The sequence below is a fragment of the Onychomys torridus genome, chromosome 8 (genome assembly GCF_903995425.1).
Source record: "Onychomys torridus chromosome 8, mOncTor1.1, whole genome shotgun sequence".
Classification (NCBI taxonomy): domain Eukaryota; kingdom Metazoa; phylum Chordata; class Mammalia; order Rodentia; family Cricetidae; genus Onychomys; species Onychomys torridus.
In genome coordinates, this window is record NC_050450.1 from 39088551 (window position 1) to 39111611 (window position 23061).

At 51.0% G+C, this 23061-nt stretch overlaps 1 protein-coding gene across 2 annotated transcripts in view; it reads left to right on the forward strand.

Moving 5' to 3' along the window:
• Positions 1 to 23061, forward strand: part of Adamts2 (ADAM metallopeptidase with thrombospondin type 1 motif 2) — a 209083-nt gene that overhangs the window by 166621 nt on the left and 19401 nt on the right. For both annotated transcript variants that reach the window (XM_036198014.1, XM_036198015.1), the window contains exons 6-12: positions 13254 to 13410; positions 14615 to 14720; positions 15383 to 15526; positions 15728 to 15860; positions 16218 to 16331; positions 18997 to 19142; positions 21033 to 21208. In XM_036198014.1, coding sequence (XP_036053907.1) covers positions 13254 to 13410; positions 14615 to 14720; positions 15383 to 15526; positions 15728 to 15860; positions 16218 to 16331; positions 18997 to 19142; positions 21033 to 21208 — 976 coding nt within the window. The remainder of the gene's footprint in view (positions 1 to 13253; positions 13411 to 14614; positions 14721 to 15382; positions 15527 to 15727; positions 15861 to 16217; positions 16332 to 18996; positions 19143 to 21032; positions 21209 to 23061) is intronic.

The window sequence follows — 23061 nt, forward strand, 5'->3', positions numbered from 1 at the left end:
TGTTCAGAAAGGGAGGAAAGCCTGCCATAGGTTGGTCTGTTTTCTGTAATGTTGGTCTGGGCATCAGGTGACAGCTTTCATTCCCTGCCCGGTCCCCACCATACTAGTTAAAAGGACAAGTTTAAAAACTGCAGGTTTTGTAGCTTAACGTACTGACAAAGCCATGGATCCTTTGAGGCCTGAACAGTGTCTGTCTGTCTCCTAGTCTGGATGCTGTATGGAGGTAAGCCTTCCAGCTCTGTGCTGGAAGGACAGAGAATAGCAGAGAGTGGAGAAAAGAACACCAGGATGGAGGTACCAGATGTGGACACTGACATGGTCAGGCCAGGGGGGCTGGAGAGACATTTCACAGTTCAGATCACTCTGCATCCCTGAGGGCTGGAGTTTGGATCCACATTAGCACATAATAAGCTGAGTGTCTGTGCAAATACCTGAACCCCCAGCTCCAAGGGAGATGGAGACAGGAGGATTGTTAGGCTTTTCTGGCAGTCTGGTTCAGAGAGAGAGAGAGAGACAGAGACAGAGACAGAGAGAGATTGCTTTAAAGGAATAGATGGAGAGTTAGAGAGAACACAAGCATCCCTTTCTGACCTACATATGTACACAGGCATGCACACATATATGTACATACATACTCTTTTACACACACATAAAAAAACAAACAAATTTTAAAAGCCAGATCAGGGCTGAAGATGTAGCTTGGTTGGTAAAGCGCTTGCCTGATAGGCACAAAGCCCTGCGTTTATCTCCAGCACTGTATGAACAGGGGTGGGGGTAGGGGTTTGGCATACTACCATAATCTCAGAGCTATTGAGCTAGATCGGAGGCTGGAGGAGCAGGAGTTCAAGGTCATCCTCAGCTACATAGTAAGTTTGAGACCAGCCTGTCTCAAAAATAAATAAATAAGGCAGATCACAGTGCAGGGTCCTATGTCTCTGCCATGGAGTATGGCTTTCTTAGAGTGACATGACCTGTTGCATTTCTAATAGGGTCCCTACACTGAGGACACTGTTGTCATTAACAGGAAGATGGTGGAGAAAGGAAGGCAGATAACAGAGCGTGCTGGGAGACCACATTGAGAGCACCTGAGTGCTGGTGGGTGCAGGGAGAGAGACACTCAGCCAGATAGATGACACTGACCTGCTGTGGTTCGAGTGTGGTCATCTGAAGTCCCATTCCCAAAGTGTGGGTCCTCAGGTGGCACTCCCTGAGGAGGTGGAACCTGTGGCATGTGGGTGGTCTTTGGTCATTGGAGTGTGCTCTCTAAAGGGATGCAGGACTCTGCCTCCTGTCTGTCTCTGCTCCCGTTAGAGATGTGGCCACTTGTTCCTGCTGTGGTGTGTCACCCTCCTCAGAGGACATATCAACAAGGCTCTTGGACATTGGACCTCCAAAAACAGTGAGCTAAAGGAACCTTTTCGTTTACACAGTTCATTGTCTTGAGTATTTTATCACAGTGGCAGAAGACTGACTGGTATACTCAGGACAGAAAAGGCACGGTCAGATGTTGATGTGGGGAGGGGAGACGCTCAGGAGTTCACCTGAGGTGTGCCGGCTGTTTGGTGGCCCAGTCGAGGTGGCCAGGATAGGTGAGCACATGGACCTGGAATCCCAGGGAAATCTGGGGTGTTGAGATGGAGATGAGAATTGTTTGCACAGGGGAGTGGGCCAGGTGAGGTGGCAGCTGAGAAAGACCCTAGGTGACATGAAGTCAGATGGGTAGAACAGGGCTGACTGGTGCACAGAAGGTGGGAGGCTCCCTTGTTTTCAAAGTTCTGGAACAAGTCCCGGGATGATAGGTAGACCGCCAATGTCTTAAAGGTGGGAAAAGAAGCAAGATCCCCTGATGGTGTTCTGTGCAGCTGAATGGTAATAGATGTGTACACAGGAATGAGGGGGTCCACGGTGCTCCTAAAGCAAAGGAAAACAGGTGCTCCCCATGGCTGCATGTCCCAGGGACTTTGGAACATGCCTAGTGAAGCTCGATGGGACACATTGGGACTCATCGTTCTTCAAACCTGCTTCACAGTGAGATCCTTTCCTCCAGACGGTTTCATTCCATGGAATTTGCTTTGGAAAATGCCACCTATGAGGCAGTGGCGATAAAACCAGCAACGAGTGGGTTCTTCCAAGCAAACATGGAGACCTGAATTTGGATCCCTAGCATTGGTTTAAAAACAATCTGGGTGTGGTGGGACATGTCTATAACCCCAGAATGAGGGTAGCAGATACAGAAGGATCCCTGGAGACTATTGGCCAGCCAATGAAGCTAGACCAAGGATATCCAGGTTGAGGGATAGACCCTGACTCAAAAATAAGGTGAAGAGCAATTGAGGAAGACACCTAATGTTGACTTCCTGCCTCCATATGCATAACACACACACACACACACACACACACACACACACACACACACCACACACTCACACACATACTCACGACACTCAAACACACACTCACCACACTCACACACACACACTTATCACACACTCTCACTCACACACACACTCACACTCACACACACTCACACACACTCACACACACACTCACTACACTCACTCACACACACACACACCACACACACTCACACACATACTCACGACACTCAAACACACACTCACCACACTCACACACACACTTACCACACACTCTCACTCACACACACACACTTACCACACTCTCACACATACTCACTCACACACACACTCACCACACTCACTCACACACACACACTTACCACACTCTCACACATACTCACACACACACTCACCACACATGCTCACTTGTACTCACCACACACACACACAAGTGTAAGCGATCAAGACCCATAAGTTACTGGCACATAAGTGGTCCTCATGCTGTGATTTAAGTTTTTTCTTAGACAGATTTGAATAACAGGAAACTAATATCTGAGAAGAGCAGACAAAATTATAATTGTTTTCTGTTAAAACCTAGGAGAATCCATTGTAAAATCCATGGAGCAAAGCCTTAGTGAGACAGACAAACACAGTCGAGTCACTTAATGGGTATATGAGAAATGTGTAAACAGGCAATTTGCCATTGTGCTAACATCACGGCGTCCTCACACTGAGATGGCCAGGATGTCACTAGGTGATATTGTTGCATGAGGCCACCATCATATATGCTGTCTGACTTTGATTGAAAGCTCATATGCAAACATTGTGACTTAACAACACCTGAGTAGCACGGCTAGTTGAGAGAGCAAAGTTCCCTGCACCAGGACTGGAGACATGGTTCAGATGTCAAAAGTGCTGCTCCCGGGGAGGACCAGACTTGGTTACCAGCACCTACAAGGTGACTCACAACTGAGTGAAACTCCAGTTCTAGGGAAACCGACTCCCTTCTCTGGCCTCTGTGGTGTCTTGCGTGTCCATGGTGCACATATACTCACACATACTCACATACATACACAAAATAATTTAAGGTCGTCCCATGCATCACAGTTACCCAAATGTCTCTGAGGTAGTACAAGACAGACATAGGACACACTGAAAGAAAGGGTACACTGTTCATGACAGGGAAATAAAAAGTGTAGGTCACTGTTTCTTCTAGAAAGACCAAGAGAGGGGAGATGTTGGTTCTTACAGGTTAAGAACTGGATATTTGATGGGAACATTTCAGAACGAGTATGTGTCCTGTGGCAAGACAGTGCAGAGACAGCTTGCTGCCCTGGTCTCTGGAACGGAATGCTCTTGGACTGTGACAGGAAGTGAATCCAGCTTGGGAGTCTTAGTATCCTGGATGTCCCAACTGCCTGTTCCCAAATACCTGGCAGCCGCTTTCCAAATTACCACCAAGAGGCTTATATTAATTATAAAAGCTCGCCCGATAGTTTAGGCTTATTGCTAGGTAGCTCTTATATTAATTAACCCATATCTATGTTTAGACACATGGCTTGGTACCTTTTCTCAATACAGCACCCTCTAACTGCCCCCTTCCTCATCCCATCATCCTCAGTGTGGCTTTCCTGCCTAACTGTATCCCATTCAGCTATTGGCCAGTCAGCTTGTTTGTTAAACCAATCACAGCAACATATATTCACACAGTGTAAGGGAATATTCCACAGCAGGATGTAGAAATGCAAACAAGGAAATCATGTTAGGAGGACGCGGGGCTGGACTGCCAATCTGGAGAGCTGGTGTGGAAGGAGGAGAGTGAGCACAGACCGCAGCTGGGCTGCATGGAGAAGGTTCAGAGTTGGAAATGAACATTTTCACACCAGAACATTGAAGAAACCACAAAAGGGTGTTTGTTAGCTTTTAGTAGCTATAACAAAATACCCGAGGCAAATAACTTAAAAGAAGGGAAAATGCAACTCAGCTCATGATGTCAGAGGTTCCAGACCATGGCTATTCAAGCTGTGGCTTTGGAACCTTTAGTGACAGAAGAGCATGGAGGGAACATGGAGTGGGCTAACGAAGGGTACTCACCTCCAGAACAGAACTGGAAAGAAACTGGGAAGCAAAGGGAAAAGCTGTGTTGCAACACCCTCTCCTAGGGCATGACCCCAATGACCTGACTTCCTCCCACTAGGTTCTTCCTCCGAAAGGGTCTGCTACCCCAATGACACCTCAACCTGTGACCAAGCCTTTAACAGACCCCTTGGGGGACAGCGTAGAGCTAAATAGCAAAAGGCTTGGCACTTGGCTGTGGACCAGCAGCCCCATGCTGTAGGGCCAGAAGCAATATCTGCAAGGAAAGGCTGTGTGCTCCCTGGGGACACAGGCCACACAGAACGGGGTGCTCCATTCCAGGGCATCTGGCAGAGCCCACAGAGCCTGGCCAAGCAGGGATCCAGCCTCTAGCCCTACTTGATGGCACACCAATAACTTCTGCAGATGAATTATTAGAAAAGGCAAATGTACCTGAGCCCAAGATATTAAAAAAAAAAAATCCCTGTTTTTTTTTTTTAATGATTAAACTCCATAAATTTCCTGAGAATCTCACTCCCTCCAGTTACTTATGAAAGTTTCTCATCTCTGCACTAATCTTGTGCAGGCGGCGTCTGCAGCCACGGGTCACAGACTATCTTGTGTAGCTCTGGGGCGAGGTTTTCTGTGTTGGGGCTTCCAAAGAGTGCCATGGTTGTACGAGATGTACTCTGAGCTCAGGAACTCTGGCCTCCCAAGTCCGTTCTGGGGTGTGGGGGCACAAGAGCAACACAACTGATCCTTGTCTAGTCACAGACAAGATGCCACCACCAGGAAGCCAACACAGTGAGGTGAGGCAGACCTTGGACAGAGTGGCCAGGCAGACCCCTGAGGGCCTAGAGGCTCAGTGTGTGTGTGTTGCCCCTACCCTCTCCCCAAGTACACTCAGTAATGGAGAAAGCAAAGCTGGGCTGCTAGATGGGACCCTGGGGACAGGTCATGGTTCACAATAACAGATGGATCCTGGGAAGACATTCTGTGTGGGACCTCTGGGTTCCTGCTGGGGACGTGATAGTTCAACTTGATTGTCAACTGGATAGGATTTTGGATTCACCATGGAAACAAGTCTCTGGGATTCTCTAGATTTGGCTAAGTGTGATTGGAAGACCCACCCTGAATGTGGGTGGCACCATTGTGTAGGCTGGGGTCCTGAATACAAAGAAGAAAGGAAAGGGAGCTTCTGGATTGTGCATGTCATGTGACTGGCTGCCCTCCATTCCTGCCATGGTGACTTCCATTTTGAACTGAGAGCCAAAATAAACCCCTCCTCCTTTAAGTCACCTTTGTAAGGTGTCTGCTGTCACAACCACAGAACAGGTGACTCATAAAAAGGATGAGGCTTCCTTTCTACAAGAGTTTAAGCCCTACAAAAAAAACCAAGATGGCTGCATCCAGAAGGTCCTAAGCTGTCTACCATAGTCAGAGGGCATTGGGGGTGTGAAGTCATCGCCTGGTCTTTGGCGGAAAGTGTCTCAGGCCCGTAGCTCCTACTGTTTGTTCCTAGTTGTCACTGGAAATGTACCAGGCCCCTCACCTGGTCCCTCCCTGCCTTGTATCGGGTCCCACGAAGCTCCAGTAGGGGTAAATTTGGCAATACTTACACGAGTGGCATGTTGTTTCTCTCTAGCTTATGGGAGGCCTCCTGAGTTATCACAAGTTTTTCCTAAAACAACATTTTTCTCCATTTCTTAAAAAAAAAAGCAGAAGAAAAGAGATTATCTTATTTTACACAATATGCCACCAGCCAGGGAGCCGAGCATCAGCCACACTCGTGGGTTGCATAGCAACTGGCTTTTCAATTGATTTTTTGAGAAGGAACCAAAGCTACTCAAGTGTTCTCATTTTAAATATTTCCTTGGATGATGGAAATCAAAGGAAATGGAGATGAGAGACTTGGGGACATTCCGAGGACATAAGGTATCTTGTGAAGGCCAGCTCGAGACAGGGTATGGGAGGCATGTTGGAATTTGTCAGCATTCAGGGTGAAAAGTCAGACGTTCTTGGTCTGGCAGTAGAAGGCAGAGATGTGTGTGAGGAAAGGACTGCACAGCCCAAAGCCTTGGACCAGCAGCACCACTCTGTTCCTGCCAAGTGTCCCCCAGTATCACCTGTCCAGCCTCAGCGGGCTAAGATGAGAAGCAGAGGCTTCTTCCAGGTAGCCTTGCATCAGGACCTTGGAGGGCCGTGCACAATCTATATTTTAGCCTGGGAAAGGCCCTCTGGCATCCTGACCGGGGCAAGACATAATAGCCAGTCCCTAGTCACCCTTGACACCCCTTCTCATGCAGACGTCTTTGGGTCTAGAGTAGATGAGAAGGTATTAGGGCTAGACATTGCCATTGGGGGCTGTCTTTGTCCATTTGAGCTGCTATAACAAATATACCTTAGATTGGATACTTAAAAAAAACCACAGAAGTTTGTAGCTCATAGTTCTGAAGGCTGAGAATTCCAAGTTCGGAATTCCAGCAGATCTGGAGTCCTCAGAGACAGCTGCATGCTCAGAGGGTGACAGAAAGGACAGGTCTCAGATCAATGCTATAGGAGAGCCACTCCAGTTCAGGGGACTTGGTCATCCTGGCCTGATGACCTCCTAGAGTCCCACATTTTAATATTATTGCACTAGAAATTAGTTTCCAACATGTGAATTCTGATTTTAGAACACAACAGGAGGCCCACTCAGCTTTGAACCCTGTTCTAGCAGCTTGGCTTTCATGGAAGGGCATGCCTTCCTGTGCTCTCTCTTTTTGGTGTTCTAGGAGGCATCTATACCATGACCTTTGAGCCACCCACACTATCTTGTATGCACAGCTGGGAGCAGAAGACCCCAGATTTGGGGGATACCCCAGCAGCAGGCAGGCAGGCTGGATGTGGTAGAGCTTGGGTTGTCCCTAGAGGATGAGCCGGATTCTATCATGTTAGTGGGCTGGAGGGCACAGACCTTGAATGAGCTGCCTCTAGCTTACCCCTCCCCCACTCCATGACATTCCCCTATGGCCAATGCTGTCAACCAAGGGTGACTCTGCCACTCTGTCCCCAACTTGTGGGCTCAACGTGATGTTTAGAGACACTTTGGCTGTTATAACCTGGGAGATGCTCAGGACAGAACACCCCTCCCCTACACACACACACACACAAGTTAACTGGCCCTCAGATATCAGCAACACTGAGATGAAGAAGTGAGCTCTGCTCAACGGAACCTCACCCCTGCACATGCTTCCTGTTCCCTGCCTGTTTGGGAGGGCTAGCCTGAGGCTTCCTGGGGCCAGGACACTCTGGGATGGATTTGGTAGCAGCTGAAGCCAGACATCCTTAGCGCCCAAAGCACTAGTACCATTGGGTGGGCCACGCAGTCCCTGCCAGAGTGGACAAGAACAAGGGGGACTTGTGCATAGGATGGATGGGGTCTTGGTTTCTTTCTGTTGTTGCAATAAAATACTCTGACCAGAGCGACTTAAGGGGAAGGGTTTTATTTCAGGTTACAGTTTCAGGTTACAGTCCATAATGGCCGGGATGTCACAGTAGCGAGAGTTTGAAGTAGCTGGTCATGTCACATCAACAGTCAAAAGCGAAGAGCAAGCGATACTTACCTCTGTTCGGGTCCCCTCTCCGTATATACAGTCAGGAAATGGCGCCACCAGGGTGGGTGTGTCTTCCCACCTCAAGGAACAGAATCCAGACAATCGCTCACCGGCATGCTCGCAGGTGGCTCTCCCAGGCAGGTGCTCATAAATTGTCGAATGGACTATTGCAAACTGTATGCCCTGCCAACACTGGCATGGGCGAAAGCCCTTGAGCTCTTGGCTGAGTGCTCAGGTTGGGCCCAACCACTTTGTGTCAGAGGATCCCAGAGAAAGAGTCAAATTGTCCAAGAACAGTAGAGCACCAGCCTGTGCCCCACACCTCCAGCTCCACGCTACCTGTCTACAGCCCTGGGATTGGGTGTGTAGGGCCTGTGTGTTCATAGACATGTGGCAGCACCCAGACCGCAGAGCCTCCCTGTTGCCAAGCATGGAGACTGGCTTCCTGGTGGCGGATTCCATTTTCCTGTCTCCTTGACTGAAGGAGGGAAGAATATAAATAATTCAGCTCATTCCACCGCAAACAGTCCCAGTGTCCAAGAGCAGCGCTTGGAATACAACTTTTTACACAAGTCTTAATTGGTTTGTTGAGGGTGAGGCCCCAGGGGCTGTGTCTGGAGCCCAGAGGGTTACCATTGCTCAACTCCAAGTCAGATGTGCCGCCCAGCCGGGAGGAGGGCGATGCTCCCTAGCCTGCCGACCTCTTGCGGGGTCTTGATGCTTCATTCTTGTAGCTGCGGCGCCACCTGGCGGTTGCCTCTGGAGCTTGCCCTTCCTTTGCTTTCTGGTGGGCAGAACTTCTTCCCAACCTTTGTATGGCTTCCCCCTCCTCTCCCCCCTCCCCCACCTGTGGGATTAATGGCACGAGATGCCGTTTCTCATCTGGGAGTTAGGATCATGACAGTGTTTATGTCTTAGACATTTCTGAAATTTAAATAAGGTATATTCAGAGGCTTGGCCTCAAAGAACCATAAGGCCATGAGCACACAGGAAGAATTGGTTGTTGTCATCAGTACTGGGGTCCATTCCTGCTGGTGAGCCCTTTCCAGGAGTTCCTGGGATTGTTCCTGCAGCCAGCCTTCTTCATATAGATGCATCTCTCCCTCCCAGGAGGACAACCACTCATTTTTAGGTTCCTGTGGGACATTCAGTGAGCCTCCTAGGAGGCCCCCTCTGCTTCTATGCTTAGAGACTAGACTCATCAATGGGAAGGGAAGGGTCAGCTCCCCGACCAGGACTTCTCTGCCCTGGCTCATGGGCCCAGCTTCCACAACCCCACACTGCAGGCACAGTGGCCCTGGCCCATCTGGGGTCTCCACACTGGGGTCAAAGTTGTGGACCTGTTGTCAGTGTGACAGCCCAGGACGCAAGCCCTTGCTCCATCAGCTGCCACTCAGCCTCGGGGAATGGATATGCCATCGTCCAATAGGTTCAAATAGCACCACGTGCCACCCCTCTGCTTCAGCCCCCAGGCTCGCTGTTCTCACTGCAAGAGCACCACCAGCCTACAGAGTCAGCCAAACCCTGGTAAGAATTATCTCCTGCTCACTTGTCCCCACTCCAGCACAACTGTGAACAGGTACACAAAGACTTTCCTAGGGAAAAAAAAAAACGACCACAAAGGTTAATAGGAGCTGGGCGTTGGATGCTTCCAGAGCTGAAAGGATGACAGAAGGCCAAGGCCAATGAAATGAACGCCTCTCCCAACCTCTGACTTCCACAAGACAGCCAGGCTTAAGAAGCAGGAAGGTTTCCTTTATCTTCAGTTTTCCTTTGCACTCGGAATACCTGCCGTCTGTGATGTGAAAATACTAAATGGAAAATTCCAGAAACAAAAAGTTTACCATGTTTAAATTGTGTGCTGCTCTGGGGAACTTGTTGAAATCAGGCACCATCTCATGCCATCCTGCCAGGACACTGAATTATCACCTTGTCCAGGTGCAGAGGTAGATAATCATAATGCAATTGGACTAGAGAGAAGCCATCAAGTGCTTGCAGGGGCCAATGTTTATCATAAATATGCATATATAGGGAAAGCACAGTGTATATAGCATCAATACTCTGGGGTTTCCAGCACCCACTGGGGACCCAGGGCTTCCTATCAGGGTCCCTGCATCTGGCCCAGTGGCAATTGGACTGCCTCTGACAGTTGGTACCTTGCCCTGCCCACAGCCAGCTTGTGTCTCCTTCCAAGGACCTGGACCTGCCCAGTTGTCCCAGATATCTCTGCCTCCAAAAGAGCTCTTTAAAAATGTTTTTTTAATTATGTGGAGGTAGTAGAGGTTGGTATATGCCTGAGAGTGGGGGTGCCCACAGGGACCAGTGGGTCCCTTGGAGCTGGAGCTACAGGTGGCTGAGAGCTCAGGTCCTCTGCAAGAGCAGTGCATGCTCTTGACCACCGATCCATCTCTCCAGACTCCTGAGAGGAATCTTAGAGGACATGTGGGGTGAGACAGGAAGTGGGTCCCATGAAGTGGGGGGGGGGGTAGGATGAAGAAAAGGGGCAGAAACGTCTCTGCGCTTCTAAGGAATGTCAGTTGATTTTCAATTCTTCAAGCTTCTGTTCCATTAGCTTAGCTTGAGTTCCGGGCTGACCCTTGACCTGGAGGCAGAGCATCTGGTCCATTCAATGTTGGGTTCTGTACCCCGGGAAGCCGGGAGGAGGTATTCCCTGGAGGTTTCACCAAGGGAGCAAACTGAACTTTCCATCTTTTCGATGGATTGTCCCCAGCGCTGTGACCAGATCCCACACCCTCCCTGCTAAGCCATCAGGCACTCCCCATACACCCTCCCCCTTGCCTCCACTCCCATCCTTCACCAAAGCCAGAAGCCACCTTTATCCCTGCCTCACTGTCCCCACCCCCTGGCCCTTAACGTCTCCTGCCTCCCGATCCACCCAGATGTTGAGCTCTCTGACAGTACGATGGCCACACTTGCTTCTCCTTCCTGACTCCAGCCCTCTCCGGCAACAACCGGCTTTTTCCAAAATGCACATGGGTCCCGTCCTTGCCACTGGATGTATTGTTGATGTCTTGTCATAGGCTAGCCTTTGGGCAGGGCACTCTGTGACCCCTGAAATGCTCCAGACCCAGTAAGAACAAGGACACTGTCCCTTGAGTCCTTGGTGCCTGCTTGAGATCGGACAAACCTTGAAAAGGTTGGGAGAAAATGCGGTTGGTTCTCCACACCCACAGCTCTGCTTCTGCCAATTCCACCAACTACAGATGGAGGATAATCAGGAGGAAACATGGCATCTGTATTGAACATATGCAGGCTTTTATCTTGTTGTTATTCCCTAAACAATCAGTATAACAACTATGCACTCCGCACTTATACTGTGGTACGTGGTATAAGTCATTTAGAGCTGATCTAAAGGATACGAAAGGAGGTGTGAGGTTCCATGCAAATGCTACATCCTTTTATAGAAGGGACTTGAGCGTTTACTAATGTGGTATTCTCTGGAGTACTAAGAACACTCCCCCAGCAGACATCAAGGGATGGCCATATATGCACTACCCACACCTTGTCACTTGGGGTGCCTGCCTGCACATCAAGGCTCACAGTTGCTGTTTCTGAAGTCCTTCCTTCCTGGGCTCCCCTTCTGTAGTGCAGCTCCTGTCTGGGACAATGCTCCCCAAATCTGTCTCTCTACCCTGCCCTTTAGAGATCTTTCTTGGGATTCCAAAGCTAGGAAATGGGTCCTAGACCCCTTGAGCTCTGCCCCATAGCAGGAACCCCTTGGGGCTGGGGGATACTGCTAACAGTCTGCCTTCTTGGAATGGACAGAGAACAAAACAAGAACAAAAACAAAAACACAAATCAATATTTTGATAAATTACCCTGCCGTGGCAGTGAAATCACCTTGTGTGCCAAGAGAGGCTGGGGAAGAGATGGAATCAGCCCGTGTCCGATCTGCAACATGGTGGGGTGCTCTGTCCACTGCAGTGTCGGGTCCTGTCTCAAGTGGGGAAGGGGGTCCTTCCCCGGGAAGATCTGCCTTTCTTCAGAAGTTCTTAAATGAGAGACTCGGGGAGAGGGGTAGAGCTTTGTCATGTCCACTAAAGCCATTTTCATGCAAGTGAACCCAACTATTGGGTTGGGAAGTGCTTGGGAATTGAACCCAGGGTTTTGGTGTTCTGAGCTGGCACTGTACCCACTGAGCTTGTAAGCTTTCCGTTTAGTAGTAGACCCTTCCGAGACATCTGGTCTGGCAAACCTGGGCCCCTGTTCTTGAATGCCAGCCATGGGCCAGTGTTCAGTGGACATGACCCCTGAAGATACCTGAGTTTTCAACCTCTTCCCAGAACCTCTTGTGGGTAACGAGGAACTTCTGTCTGCATAGTATTGACCCATTTGCTCTTACCCTGCATCAACCTGGCTCCTGCCTTCTGTCCTGTTGCCCTCCTGCCCACTGGTCCAAGTATCTGAGTCTATACACCTGGTGGATTCTTCAAAGACTTGGCCAGAGCTCTTTTCCTCCCCTGATGTGTGGCATGCCAATCAGCTAGCTGCTGTCTTTCCCTGCCAGCCAGTGTCCTTGCCGGGCATGTTCGTGGTTCCCACGAAAGAGGGGGTGTGTTGCTCAGAATTCTTTTGGATGCAAGTGACAGTAACACACCTCCAAATTGCTTGACTCCTACGTGAGTCAAGTGGGAAAGGTAACCCGACAGTCCCCACGGCTGTGGTATGGTGGCTTCCCATCATAAGCTAGAATGAGGTTGGTTAATGGGCCAAGCCTTTGTGTTCAAGATGCATGCATTCTTTCATTGTCTCTTCAGCCACTAGTACTAGAGGAAGCAAGCTGCCAATTGTGAGCTGCCTGGGTTGCATGGTGAGGAACACCCTACATACACACACACACACACACACACACACACACACACACACACAACAGTCTAGGGCAAATGGGGTCCTGCTTGTAACCGAGGAGTAAGCTTGGTAGGGGGATGGCCTGGCCCCAAAGGAAACTTGAGATAATTCTCCAACCCCACTCTCTGCTTGACAGTGTAGAAAGTCATGCAGGTAAGGGTGACCAGGAGCCTTCTCTTCTGTTCAGAAGAATAGAACAAAATGGAAGGCAAGTCTTGGAAGTGACTCGGCAGGAAGCTGAGTAGCCCCTGGACCAGATCCCCAAGGCTGGGCTCTGTGAGCACAACTGTCTGTTCACCCCTAGAAATCTGCCAGATACCAACCCCATTCTTCTGTCTCTCTCCACCCACTGTAGTCCATGAGCCTCATTGAGATTGGAAACCCCTCTCAGAGTCTGGAGAACGTCTGTCGCTGGGCCTACCTCCAGCAGAAGCCGGACACAGACCATGATGAGTACCACGACCATGCCATCTTCCTTACACGGCAGGACTTCGGGCCCTCTGGCATGCAAGGTTAGTCCTCTGCCGGGTAATGCAGGGAAAGAAGCTGGGGCGTGCAGGGGCTCCCAACAGCTGGAGCCTAGTCTGGAGAGCAGGAGTAGAGGGGCTGCGGTTACCTTAGCTGCCCGAGTGTCTGGGTTGGTAGGGTAGTATCGACCTTATGGCTCCAAAAAACCACCAAAGCCTGATTCATTTTCCTGACCCCCATCAGACCCCACAAAATCAAAACACAACAAACTAACTAACAAATGAAACAAAAAAACCATCATTGCCCTGAGGAACAGAGGAAGGTCAGGAATGGTAGGCTAGACCAGACAGGGCTTCAGAGCCTGAAGATGAGATCGTGTCCAGAGTCTGGACTTCAGGCTGCTGAGATAAGTTACCAATTGATTCTTTACACAGGGTTCAAACTACATAAAGCCAACAGACATAAAAGTCAAAAAATTGAGCAAACTGTGTGGTTGAAGATGTTAGGAGACGCTTCTTAGTAACCGGTAGAACAACAGCTAAGAAAATGAGTGAAGACTTGACAGTTTCGAGCTGATGAGGCTAGATGGCTCAGCTGGAAAAGGCACTTGCTGCCAAGCCAGAGGACATGAGTTCAATCCCCAGGACCCATATGGCGGGAGGCGAGAAGAAACTCCTGCAAGTTGTTCTCTGACCTTTACACGGGCATTGTGGCCTGCACACACACACACACACACACACACACACACACACACACACACCCCAATATAATTTTTTAAAGCCTGTGTATAAAGCTAACATCATAATAAATTGATTCATATAGCTATTATTAGGAAGAAGGTTGAAAATAGATCATAGATACATGCGTCTCAAGTAATTTAGCAAAGAACAACCGATGAAACCCAACAGCGTAGAAGGTTGGAAATAGTTATAGTCCAATCACAGAAGCAGAGCCAGTGCACAAGGTGAGGAAGAGAAAGCAGGCCGGAAACTGCTGAAGTGACAGGCAAGGCCCAGTAGAGACCTGTGCCAGTCACAGTGTGGGCTGTGACCTGCAACGTGGCCGCCAAGCTCTGGCCATGGGCATGGTGCCTGCTGTCCGTGCAGGTATCTGTGGAGTCCCACCAGCAGGGGGCAGCTGATTCTGTAGAACTGCTCTGGGGATGGATGCTGTCTGGGATTTTGAGACCTGGGGCTATCTGGGGGTGTCTAGGCCTGGAGGCTGGAGCCACCTTCTGTCTCCTCCCAGGCTATGCTCCTGTCACTGGCATGTGCCACCCGGTCCGCAGCTGCACCCTGAACCATGAAGATGGCTTCTCCTCGGCATTTGTGGTGGCTCATGAGACTGGCCATGTGTAAGTGGCCTGATCATCCTTGTATGGAGAAATCGGATCCTCTGCTCCTGGCTGATCCCTTTTCCCTGTGCCCGAGAGGGACAGCCATGGAGGAGAGCCACTTAGACTTGCTTTCCTGTTACTCTGGCCTGAGGTCAGCTTTCTGCTGACAAAGCAAAACAAAAACAAACAAACAAAAAAAAAACACCTTTGGGCCACAAGTCCCAGGGGCAGAACTTTTTGTAGATGGGTCACCAGGGCCCTGAGCAAGGGTAGCTCAGGGTCAAAAAGCCGGGACTGCCCAAATGTGCACATTCCAGGCAACAGTAGAGACACTGAATCTCAGGGCCAGATAAGCATTCATGGGTTTTTGCAAAGCTGCTGGGGGTGTGTGCAAGAAGAAAGAGTACCCGGGATGCTCTAGGCTATTGACATCCCTGCCCCCACTGTGCATTCAGGAAATAGTGACCCTCCTTAGGGATGGGGTGAGAGCCCTGCTTGGTGGATGTCCTCTTCACAGAGGAGCTGTGGCTTCGAGACTCTCGTCAATGTGGGTCAGAGTAGACAAGCTCAGAGATGTCCACTGTGGTTGTTAGAAATGCCTTCCTGGTTGAGGTGTGGGGATATGGAATGTCAGTGCAGTCAGGCAAGAGTCCAGCCAGGCTGCCTTGCTTCCCACCCAGGCTGGGCATGGAGCATGATGGGCAGGGTAACCGTTGCGGTGACGAGGTGCGGCTGGGCAGCATCATGGCACCCTTGGTGCAGGCTGCCTTCCATCGATTCCACTGGTCCCGCTGCAGCCAACAGGAGCTTGGCCGCTACCTGCAGTGAGTACCTCCCTGGGCCCCTAAGGGTGACCCCTCCTTGGGTTCAGTTCTAAGAGGGCACAGTGCCCAGTGTACTCGGGTCCACCCTGAACCCTCAGACCTTGACGAGGGTTGTGAAGTCTTGCCCACCACGGTAACTCCAGAAAGGACCTCAGCTTCCCCAGTGAAGGTTGCTGGCGGTACCCACGTGTCCCCTTACAGCTCCTATGACTGCCTGCGTGACGATCCCTTCGCCCACGACTGGCCGGCATTGCCTCAGCTCCCAGGGCTGCACTATTCCATGAACGAGCAATGCCGCTTTGACTTTGGCCTGGACTACATGATGTGCACTGCGGTGAGTGTGGGGGAGGGGGGCAACACAGAAGTGTCCCCAGGGCCCTGTGGTGAGGACACTTAAGGCACCAGCCACTCCTGCCCAGGCCCCAGGGATGCCCACTCCACTTTCGCGAAAGACATTCTGCCTCTCATCTGCCGACTTGGGGGGGGCTCAGCAATACCCAGAGACACGGTCGTGTCCATACTGCATGCACACGGTCCTCATGACCCCAGAAACACGAGGATCTTGTGGCACTCACCCACACAGGCGCGTTCACGGGCCAGTTCAGGTTAAAGGACTGGTGTGGGGGGTGGCGTTTTGGGTGGTCTGCTGAAGAGGGAGGTCTCCTGATAAACTGAGGGTATTATCTTCCAGTTCCGGACCTTTGACCCCTGCAAACAGCTGTGGTGCAGCCACCCTGACAACCCTTACTTTTGTAAGACAAAGAAGGGCCCCCCACTGGACGGGACTATGTGTGCACCTGGCAAGGTGAGTCAGAGCTAAGGAGGGGGGACATGAGCTTAAGGCACACAATAACCAGAGACAGGCCCTGGAGTATCTGTAGGAGGAACCAGGAGTCTTCTTAGGAGGCCCTAGCTGCCCCTCTTCCTTGCCTCCCCGCCCATTTTCGATATACCCTGTCATGTAGCCTGGGCTGGTCTTAAACTTGATAGGTAGCTAAGGATGACCTTGAACTTCTGATCTTCCCATCTCCACCTGCCTAGTGCTAGGATTGCAGGCATATGGCACCATGCCAGGTTTATGTGGTCCTAGGGATAGAACCCAGGGCTTCCTTCATACCACACAAACATGCTGAGCTACATCCTCAACCTTCACTCCTACTTTTAATCATTCTCCACACTGGACAGGTTGGAGCTTCCCTCAAGATCCCTTGCCCATTGTGGGTAGCTATGGGTCACTTTGCTATGAAGTCAGCAAGAGGCCTGGTGGCTCCCAGGTACAGCATGAGGTTTAGCCTTGACAGTCCCAGGGCCTCTGGCTTGTCCCTTGTCAAGATTTCTCACTGCTTGGCCACCCACCCTCTCCACAAGTCTATGGAAAGAAAACATTCTTTTCCTGTTTGTCCAGCCAAGATTCCAGGCCCCATTCTCATTGGTTCAGGTGAAATAATATACTCACTCTTTAGCCAATCATTTTCTAGGGGCCTGGAGTATGCAGGTGGGCTTAAACAAGAATTCCTTCCTCTCAGAGCCCAGCCAAGCTTGGAACTACACAGCCATCAGGGGTCACCATGTGCATGAGAGAATTTCTCTCACCCCCTGTGATAAGAACATTGATCCATTTCACGAGGCCGTGATTTCATGACCTCCTCAAAGCTCCATCTCCCACAACACCACGGTGGGGATTAAGGCTTTAGCACATGAGTTGGAGGGTACAAAAGCATTAAGTCCACAGTGTCCCTCCTTGCCTGTGAGTTCTGCCACCTCCACCACCTGACAGGAGCAAGCGCCATCCTGTCTGTGAGCTCATCTCCTCCCCACCATGTTTACGTGAGGGAAGCACGGAAGCAGGCAACGCACCCAGAAAGGAGATGCTGGATCACTTAGTCACGACTGGCGGCCGTGTGTCCCATTTGCCCAGCCTGACAGCACTAGACACATATCTTGACACGCACTCAGACCTCTGAGAGGGACACCTCAGAGATGGGCAGCCACCACAGCCTTCATGCCAGATGTCTCCTTCTACGGCATGGAAGCTGGGGGTCAAACTCGGGTTGTCAGGCTTGGTGACGAGTACCTTGACTTGCTGAACCATCTTGCTGGCTCTGCGATTCACAGTCTGGTGCTCCACACAGACTCAAGTACACACATGCACCCCCACCCTCATACTCACATAGGCAATATGTGTGTTTTCCACATACGTGCAAACGCACACATGCAACATACACACACACACACACACACACACACACACGCACGCACGCACGCACGCACGCGCGTGCAAACACACATATGCACTCACACATGCTCATACACACACAGGTAGAAAAAAAGATGTTTCCAGTTTGGGTCATTTGTGGTAATTGTGCTATTACTTGTTTTTATTTTGAGTGATGTTTTCTTATTCTAAACCAACAAGCCATGTGTTGGATTGTGATGTACTGAAATACTAATGTACTCTTTTACATTTTGAAGTCTTCTTAGCATGGCTTCTTATCGGGTTTTATATGCTTCCTCCCCTGGCAAGAGTGAGAGGATGGAATTTAGTGTTCTTCCCACCCGTGTTCCGCTTCCTGTCTTCACGGTCTTCCTCCTCCATACCCCGAGTCTCCTTAGACCTGACATGTCTCCCAGATCTCTGGCTTCATGTTCTTGTTGAGCCCTTGTCCAGGCACATGGAGGCATTTATCCTGAGAACATGACATGCCACAGGCACAGTGCTTCAGAGTAGGCTGGACAAGGCCCTGAAGGGTGGGCCTGGACATCCCATTCCTCTTATTGTCACAGGCAAGGTGAGGCCTGTCTGAAGTGCTTTGGTCTTTAGGGCCAGGAAGATTAGACACTACAGCCCCTCCCTGACTCCCAGGTCAGACACTACAGCCCCTTCCCCCCCCCCAGATCAGACACTACAGTCCCTTCCCCCACCCCCACAGATCAGACACTACAGCCCCTCCCCTACTCCCAGATCAGACACTACAACCCCTCCCCCACCCCCCAGATCAGATGCTACAGTCCCTCCCCACCCCCCAGATCAGATGCTACAGCCCCCTCCCCCACCCCCCAGATCAGATGCTACAGCCCCTCCCCCACCCCCCAGATCAGATGCTACAGCCCCTCCCCCACCCCCCAGATCAGACACTACAGCCCCTCCCCCTCTCCCAGGTCAGCTCATAGCCCCTTGCCTTCGGAGCAGGCCCAGGGCAGCCATTGCAGACACTGGCCCACTGAGGGGAGTAGGCCTCTCCAGCATCTCTGGTGTAGGTGATGGGTGAAGGAATGCCTTCTTGTCTTTGTAATGACTTTTGTTGTTTTTCAATTTGGGGGGTGAGGCATGTGCACAGAAGTCAGAATACAGCACAGGGATTTCATTTCTCTTCTTCCCATGTGGGTCCCAGGGATAGAACTCAGGTCAGTAAGCAGCAAGGCCCTTTGCCCAATGAGCCGCCTCACCAGCCCGCCTTCCTATCTTTTAGCATTGCTTTAAAGGTCACTGCATCTGGCTGACACCGGATATCCTCAAACGAGATGGCAACTGGGGCGCCTGGACTCCGTTCGGCTCCTGCTCACGCACCTGCGGCACAGGCGTCAAGTTCAGGACCCGCCAGTGTGACAACCCACAGTGAGTTGAGCTGACATTGCCTAGGGTTCCAGAGCCCGATTCCGCAGGGCTTTGGGCGTTGCTGCATGCCAGGTTCAGGGAGAGGGCAAACCTCCCAGTCTTTATTTGTCTCTGAAGCTGGGGTTCTGAGGGAGGGCTCCAGGGTTCCACCACACCCTGGGAACATCAGTTCCTGGTCACAGGGGTCCACAGTCCACTCTGGACACGGGCATCCTCTGCCCTTCTTGGCTTAGGGAGTGGAGGATAGAAGTGGGGGAACTGGGGGGGTTCCACAGAGGAGACTCTCGTGGGTCCCAGGATGTCAGCAGCCTAGACAGTGGCAATTGGAGCCAAGCAGCTGTTTTGCAGTCAGCTGAGAGACAGGGCTAAGGACTGACACTTATGCTGCAGTACCAGGGTCCTTACCTTCAGCCCCTCCCTCCCTCCTTTCCTTCGGGTCCTGTGGCTGCTCACACATGGTGGCGTCATTTGTCTATACTGTGTTGGACTATCAGGTATTTCAATTTTGTTTTTACCTGAAAATATTGTCAATCTAGAATGTCACATAAAACTATAAACTGATTGCCAGCCCCTAAGTGGGTCAGGTGCAGGCTGGCTCGAAAGTCCCTGGACATATCCAGTCTATCTGGTCTCACTGAGGCAACTAGCTAAAATCACTATTGCTTGCGACAAAACACCGTGACCAAAAAACCAAGTTGGGGAGGAAAGCGTTTATTTTGCTTACACTTCAGCATTGCTGTTCATCACTGAAGGAAGTCAGGACAGGGCAGAATCCCAGAGGCAGGAGCTGATGCAGAGGCCATGGAGGAGTGCTGCTTACTGGCCTGCTCCCCCTGGCTTTCTCATAGAACCCAGGACCACTAGCCCAGGGATGGCACCACCCACATGGGCTGGGCCCTCCCACACTGATCATTAATTAAGAAAGTGCACCACAGCTGGATCTCATGGAGGCGTGTCCTCTGCTGAGGCTCCTTCCTCTTTGATGACTCTAGCCTGTGTCAAGATGACGCAAAGCCAGTCAGTACAACCTCCTTCTCTGTTCCCTGAGGCAGCTGCAATGTTTCTGTCAGATCAAACACTGTCTGCCAGGGAGCCAAAGAGATGAGCAGTCACGGCCGTGGGGAGGAGCCAAGTGTTTATCTCGGATGAGGACAGATGACCTGTGTCCGGTCACCCCATCCGTACATGGGAGCCTTTTGGGGCACCAGGCCGTCCTACTGAAAAGAGCCTGGGGGGGAGGTGGAGCACTGTGGCCCCTTGAACGGCTCTGAGGGATTTTTCTCTTGCTTTGGGAAGAGAGCTAGAGCCCAGCAGAGAGCCAGAACCACAAAAGGCCCTGGTGGGGTGAAACTATTCTCTGCAGAGAGAAGTCACAGAAGCTCCTGTTTTCTAAGGCGGAGAGACCCAGCCCGACACCAGACGTCTGTTAGGGACTCTTGTGTGGACAGTTCCACAATTTCAGGATTGTTCTGGATGTTTTCTGCTGCATGACAACTGTGTGCCCAGTCATAAGGGAGACTCAACCAGCTCTGGTTATCCTGGGATTTGTAATCCAGTAGGGCAGGCAGAATCTTAACCTGTGGTCACAGATCTGTGCTCATTAATGGTCCTGGGCTTCGATGCCAGGGCGAAGGTGGTGTGCCCAGGGAAGATGCTGCTGCCTTCTCGAGAGAGCACAGATGAGGGGTGGTCACTGTCAGCTCCTCCTAGTCTAGATGTCCCAAGGCCTGCCCGGTGGGGAGCTACCCAGGTCCTAGTAAGACTGCGTCTCTTTGCTCAGTAGAAGTGCCCCTTCCATACCTAAGACTCAAGGATTTCCCTAAAATGCCATCCATGGCCAGATCTTTTTCTAGAGGCCCCAAGAAGGGGAACCTTTGATTTCTCTCGCAGCCCAGCCAACGGGGGCCGCACCTGCTCCGGCCTGGCCTACGACTTCCAGCTCTGCAATCCCCAGGACTGCCCCAACTCCCTGGCTGACTTCCGGGAGGAGCAGTGCCGTCAGTGGGACCTGTACTTTGAGCACGGCGATGGCCAGCATCACTGGCTGCCCCATGAACACCGGGACGGTGAGCTTCCTGGGGAGGGCAGAGGTGGGAATCAGCACAGGACCCCAGGTGGGGCAGGCAGGGGCATGCATTGTTTTACACCTTTGGTTCTGCATGGGGCAAATCTGTGGTGACACTTGGGCCAGCAACAGGGCACAGTGCTGGCTGTGTGGCTGCAGGGTCCCACTCCTCAGCAAGGGCTCTGGGCTGGGGACAGGGCTCCTGTCCCAGGGGAACCAGAACATTGGACATGTAGAGGCTGCTGGGATAGAAGCTTAGAGGGTACAAATTTCTACAGTGATCATCTAGGGGACAAGGCTAGAGTTGCATGGTTGCCACAAGTGTGGGATCGGAGCAGAGGGTGACCCTGCGAAGCAATCAGGTGACTTCTGATTGGTAGTTGCTTTTCTGTGGCTGCGATAAAATACCGCAACAAAAATAACTTAGGAAGAAGGACTTGTTCTAGTTAACAGTCCAGGTTGTGATCCATCACAACAGGGAAGTCAAGGCCACAGGCACCTGATACATCCGGAGTCAAGTGCAGAGAGAATGGATGCATGAGCTCCGCTCTTTCTCCTTTTCATATAGTCCAGGACCCAAGCCCAGGGAACGGCACTACCCACTTTCAGGCTGGGTCTTCCCACATTAGTTAAAGTAATGAAGACAATCCCCTACACACATGGTCCTAGGCCAACCTAGTCTAGACCAACCCTCACTGGGATCCTCCCCAGGAAATTCAAGACTGTCAAGTTGGTAATGGAAATCACCCATCACAGCCCCCTCTCTCATATTACTTTCCATTGTGAGTGGCTGAACCAAACAGGTGAAGCATTAAATGGCATTCGTGTCTTGCAGAATTGAAAACTTGGTAGCTTTAGGCAGAGGAGTGCTTGGTAATTGTCCCTCCATTTTAGTGCCCCCTCATTATAGGATACCCAGCTCCTCGAATGTTCAAGTTCCTGTATAAAGGAGTGGAGTGTCTGTGTATAACTACCTAACACTCTGGAGATGCTATGAAAATGTTGTTGTTTAGTTACCTGTCTATTGCTGAGATAAAACACCATGACCAAGGTAATTTATCTATCTATAAAGCATCTGCCTTGGCTTATGGTTTCAGAGGGTTAGAGTCCAGCATGGCGGAAGGAAAGAGCAGCCGAGAGCTCACATATTGCTCTATAACAATGAGGCAGAGAGCCAGCAAGCACCGTGGATCCCATAAGTCTTTTGAAACCTAAAGCCTCCCACCCCCCAGTGACACGCCTCTCCCAGCAAGGCACACCTCCCACTCTTTGCCCACACCTCCTAATCCTTCCCGAACAGTTCCACCAACCGAGGACCAAGTGTTCAAGCAGATGAGCCATTCTTGTTCCAACCACCACAGTTGCACATCTGTATTAGCTAGAGGGTAACAAGGAAGCGTGCCTACACGGTCAGTACAGATGCAGTTCTTTTTCAAGTGTTTTCAGTCAGCTGTGGGTTGAACCCACAGATGGAGGACATGATTACAAAAGGCTAGTTCTGTTCCACTGGAGTCTCCCTTCCACGTGTAAGTTTTCAGCACGCAATTCCTGTTCCCCGCCGCAGGCACTGGGCAGGGATGGGGACTGGGTGTGAGTCTGGGCTACCAGTTGGAGTCGCCTGCTTGTGCCCGACATGTGTTGATGCCTGCAGGGTTGAGGGGGGTGACAGAGCTGACAGGGCTGGAGGACACCCAGCCTGGTGTCCCAGTATGTCAATTGCTTCTGATAAAGTACTGTAGAAAGAGGGACGTGCTGGGGACTTGAGTTTGACTCCAAGGGGGTCTGGCTGCGTTGGGGACTGGCTGCATTTGGTTGATGGAAAATGGATCTTTTCTCTTTTTAATCAGCATCATT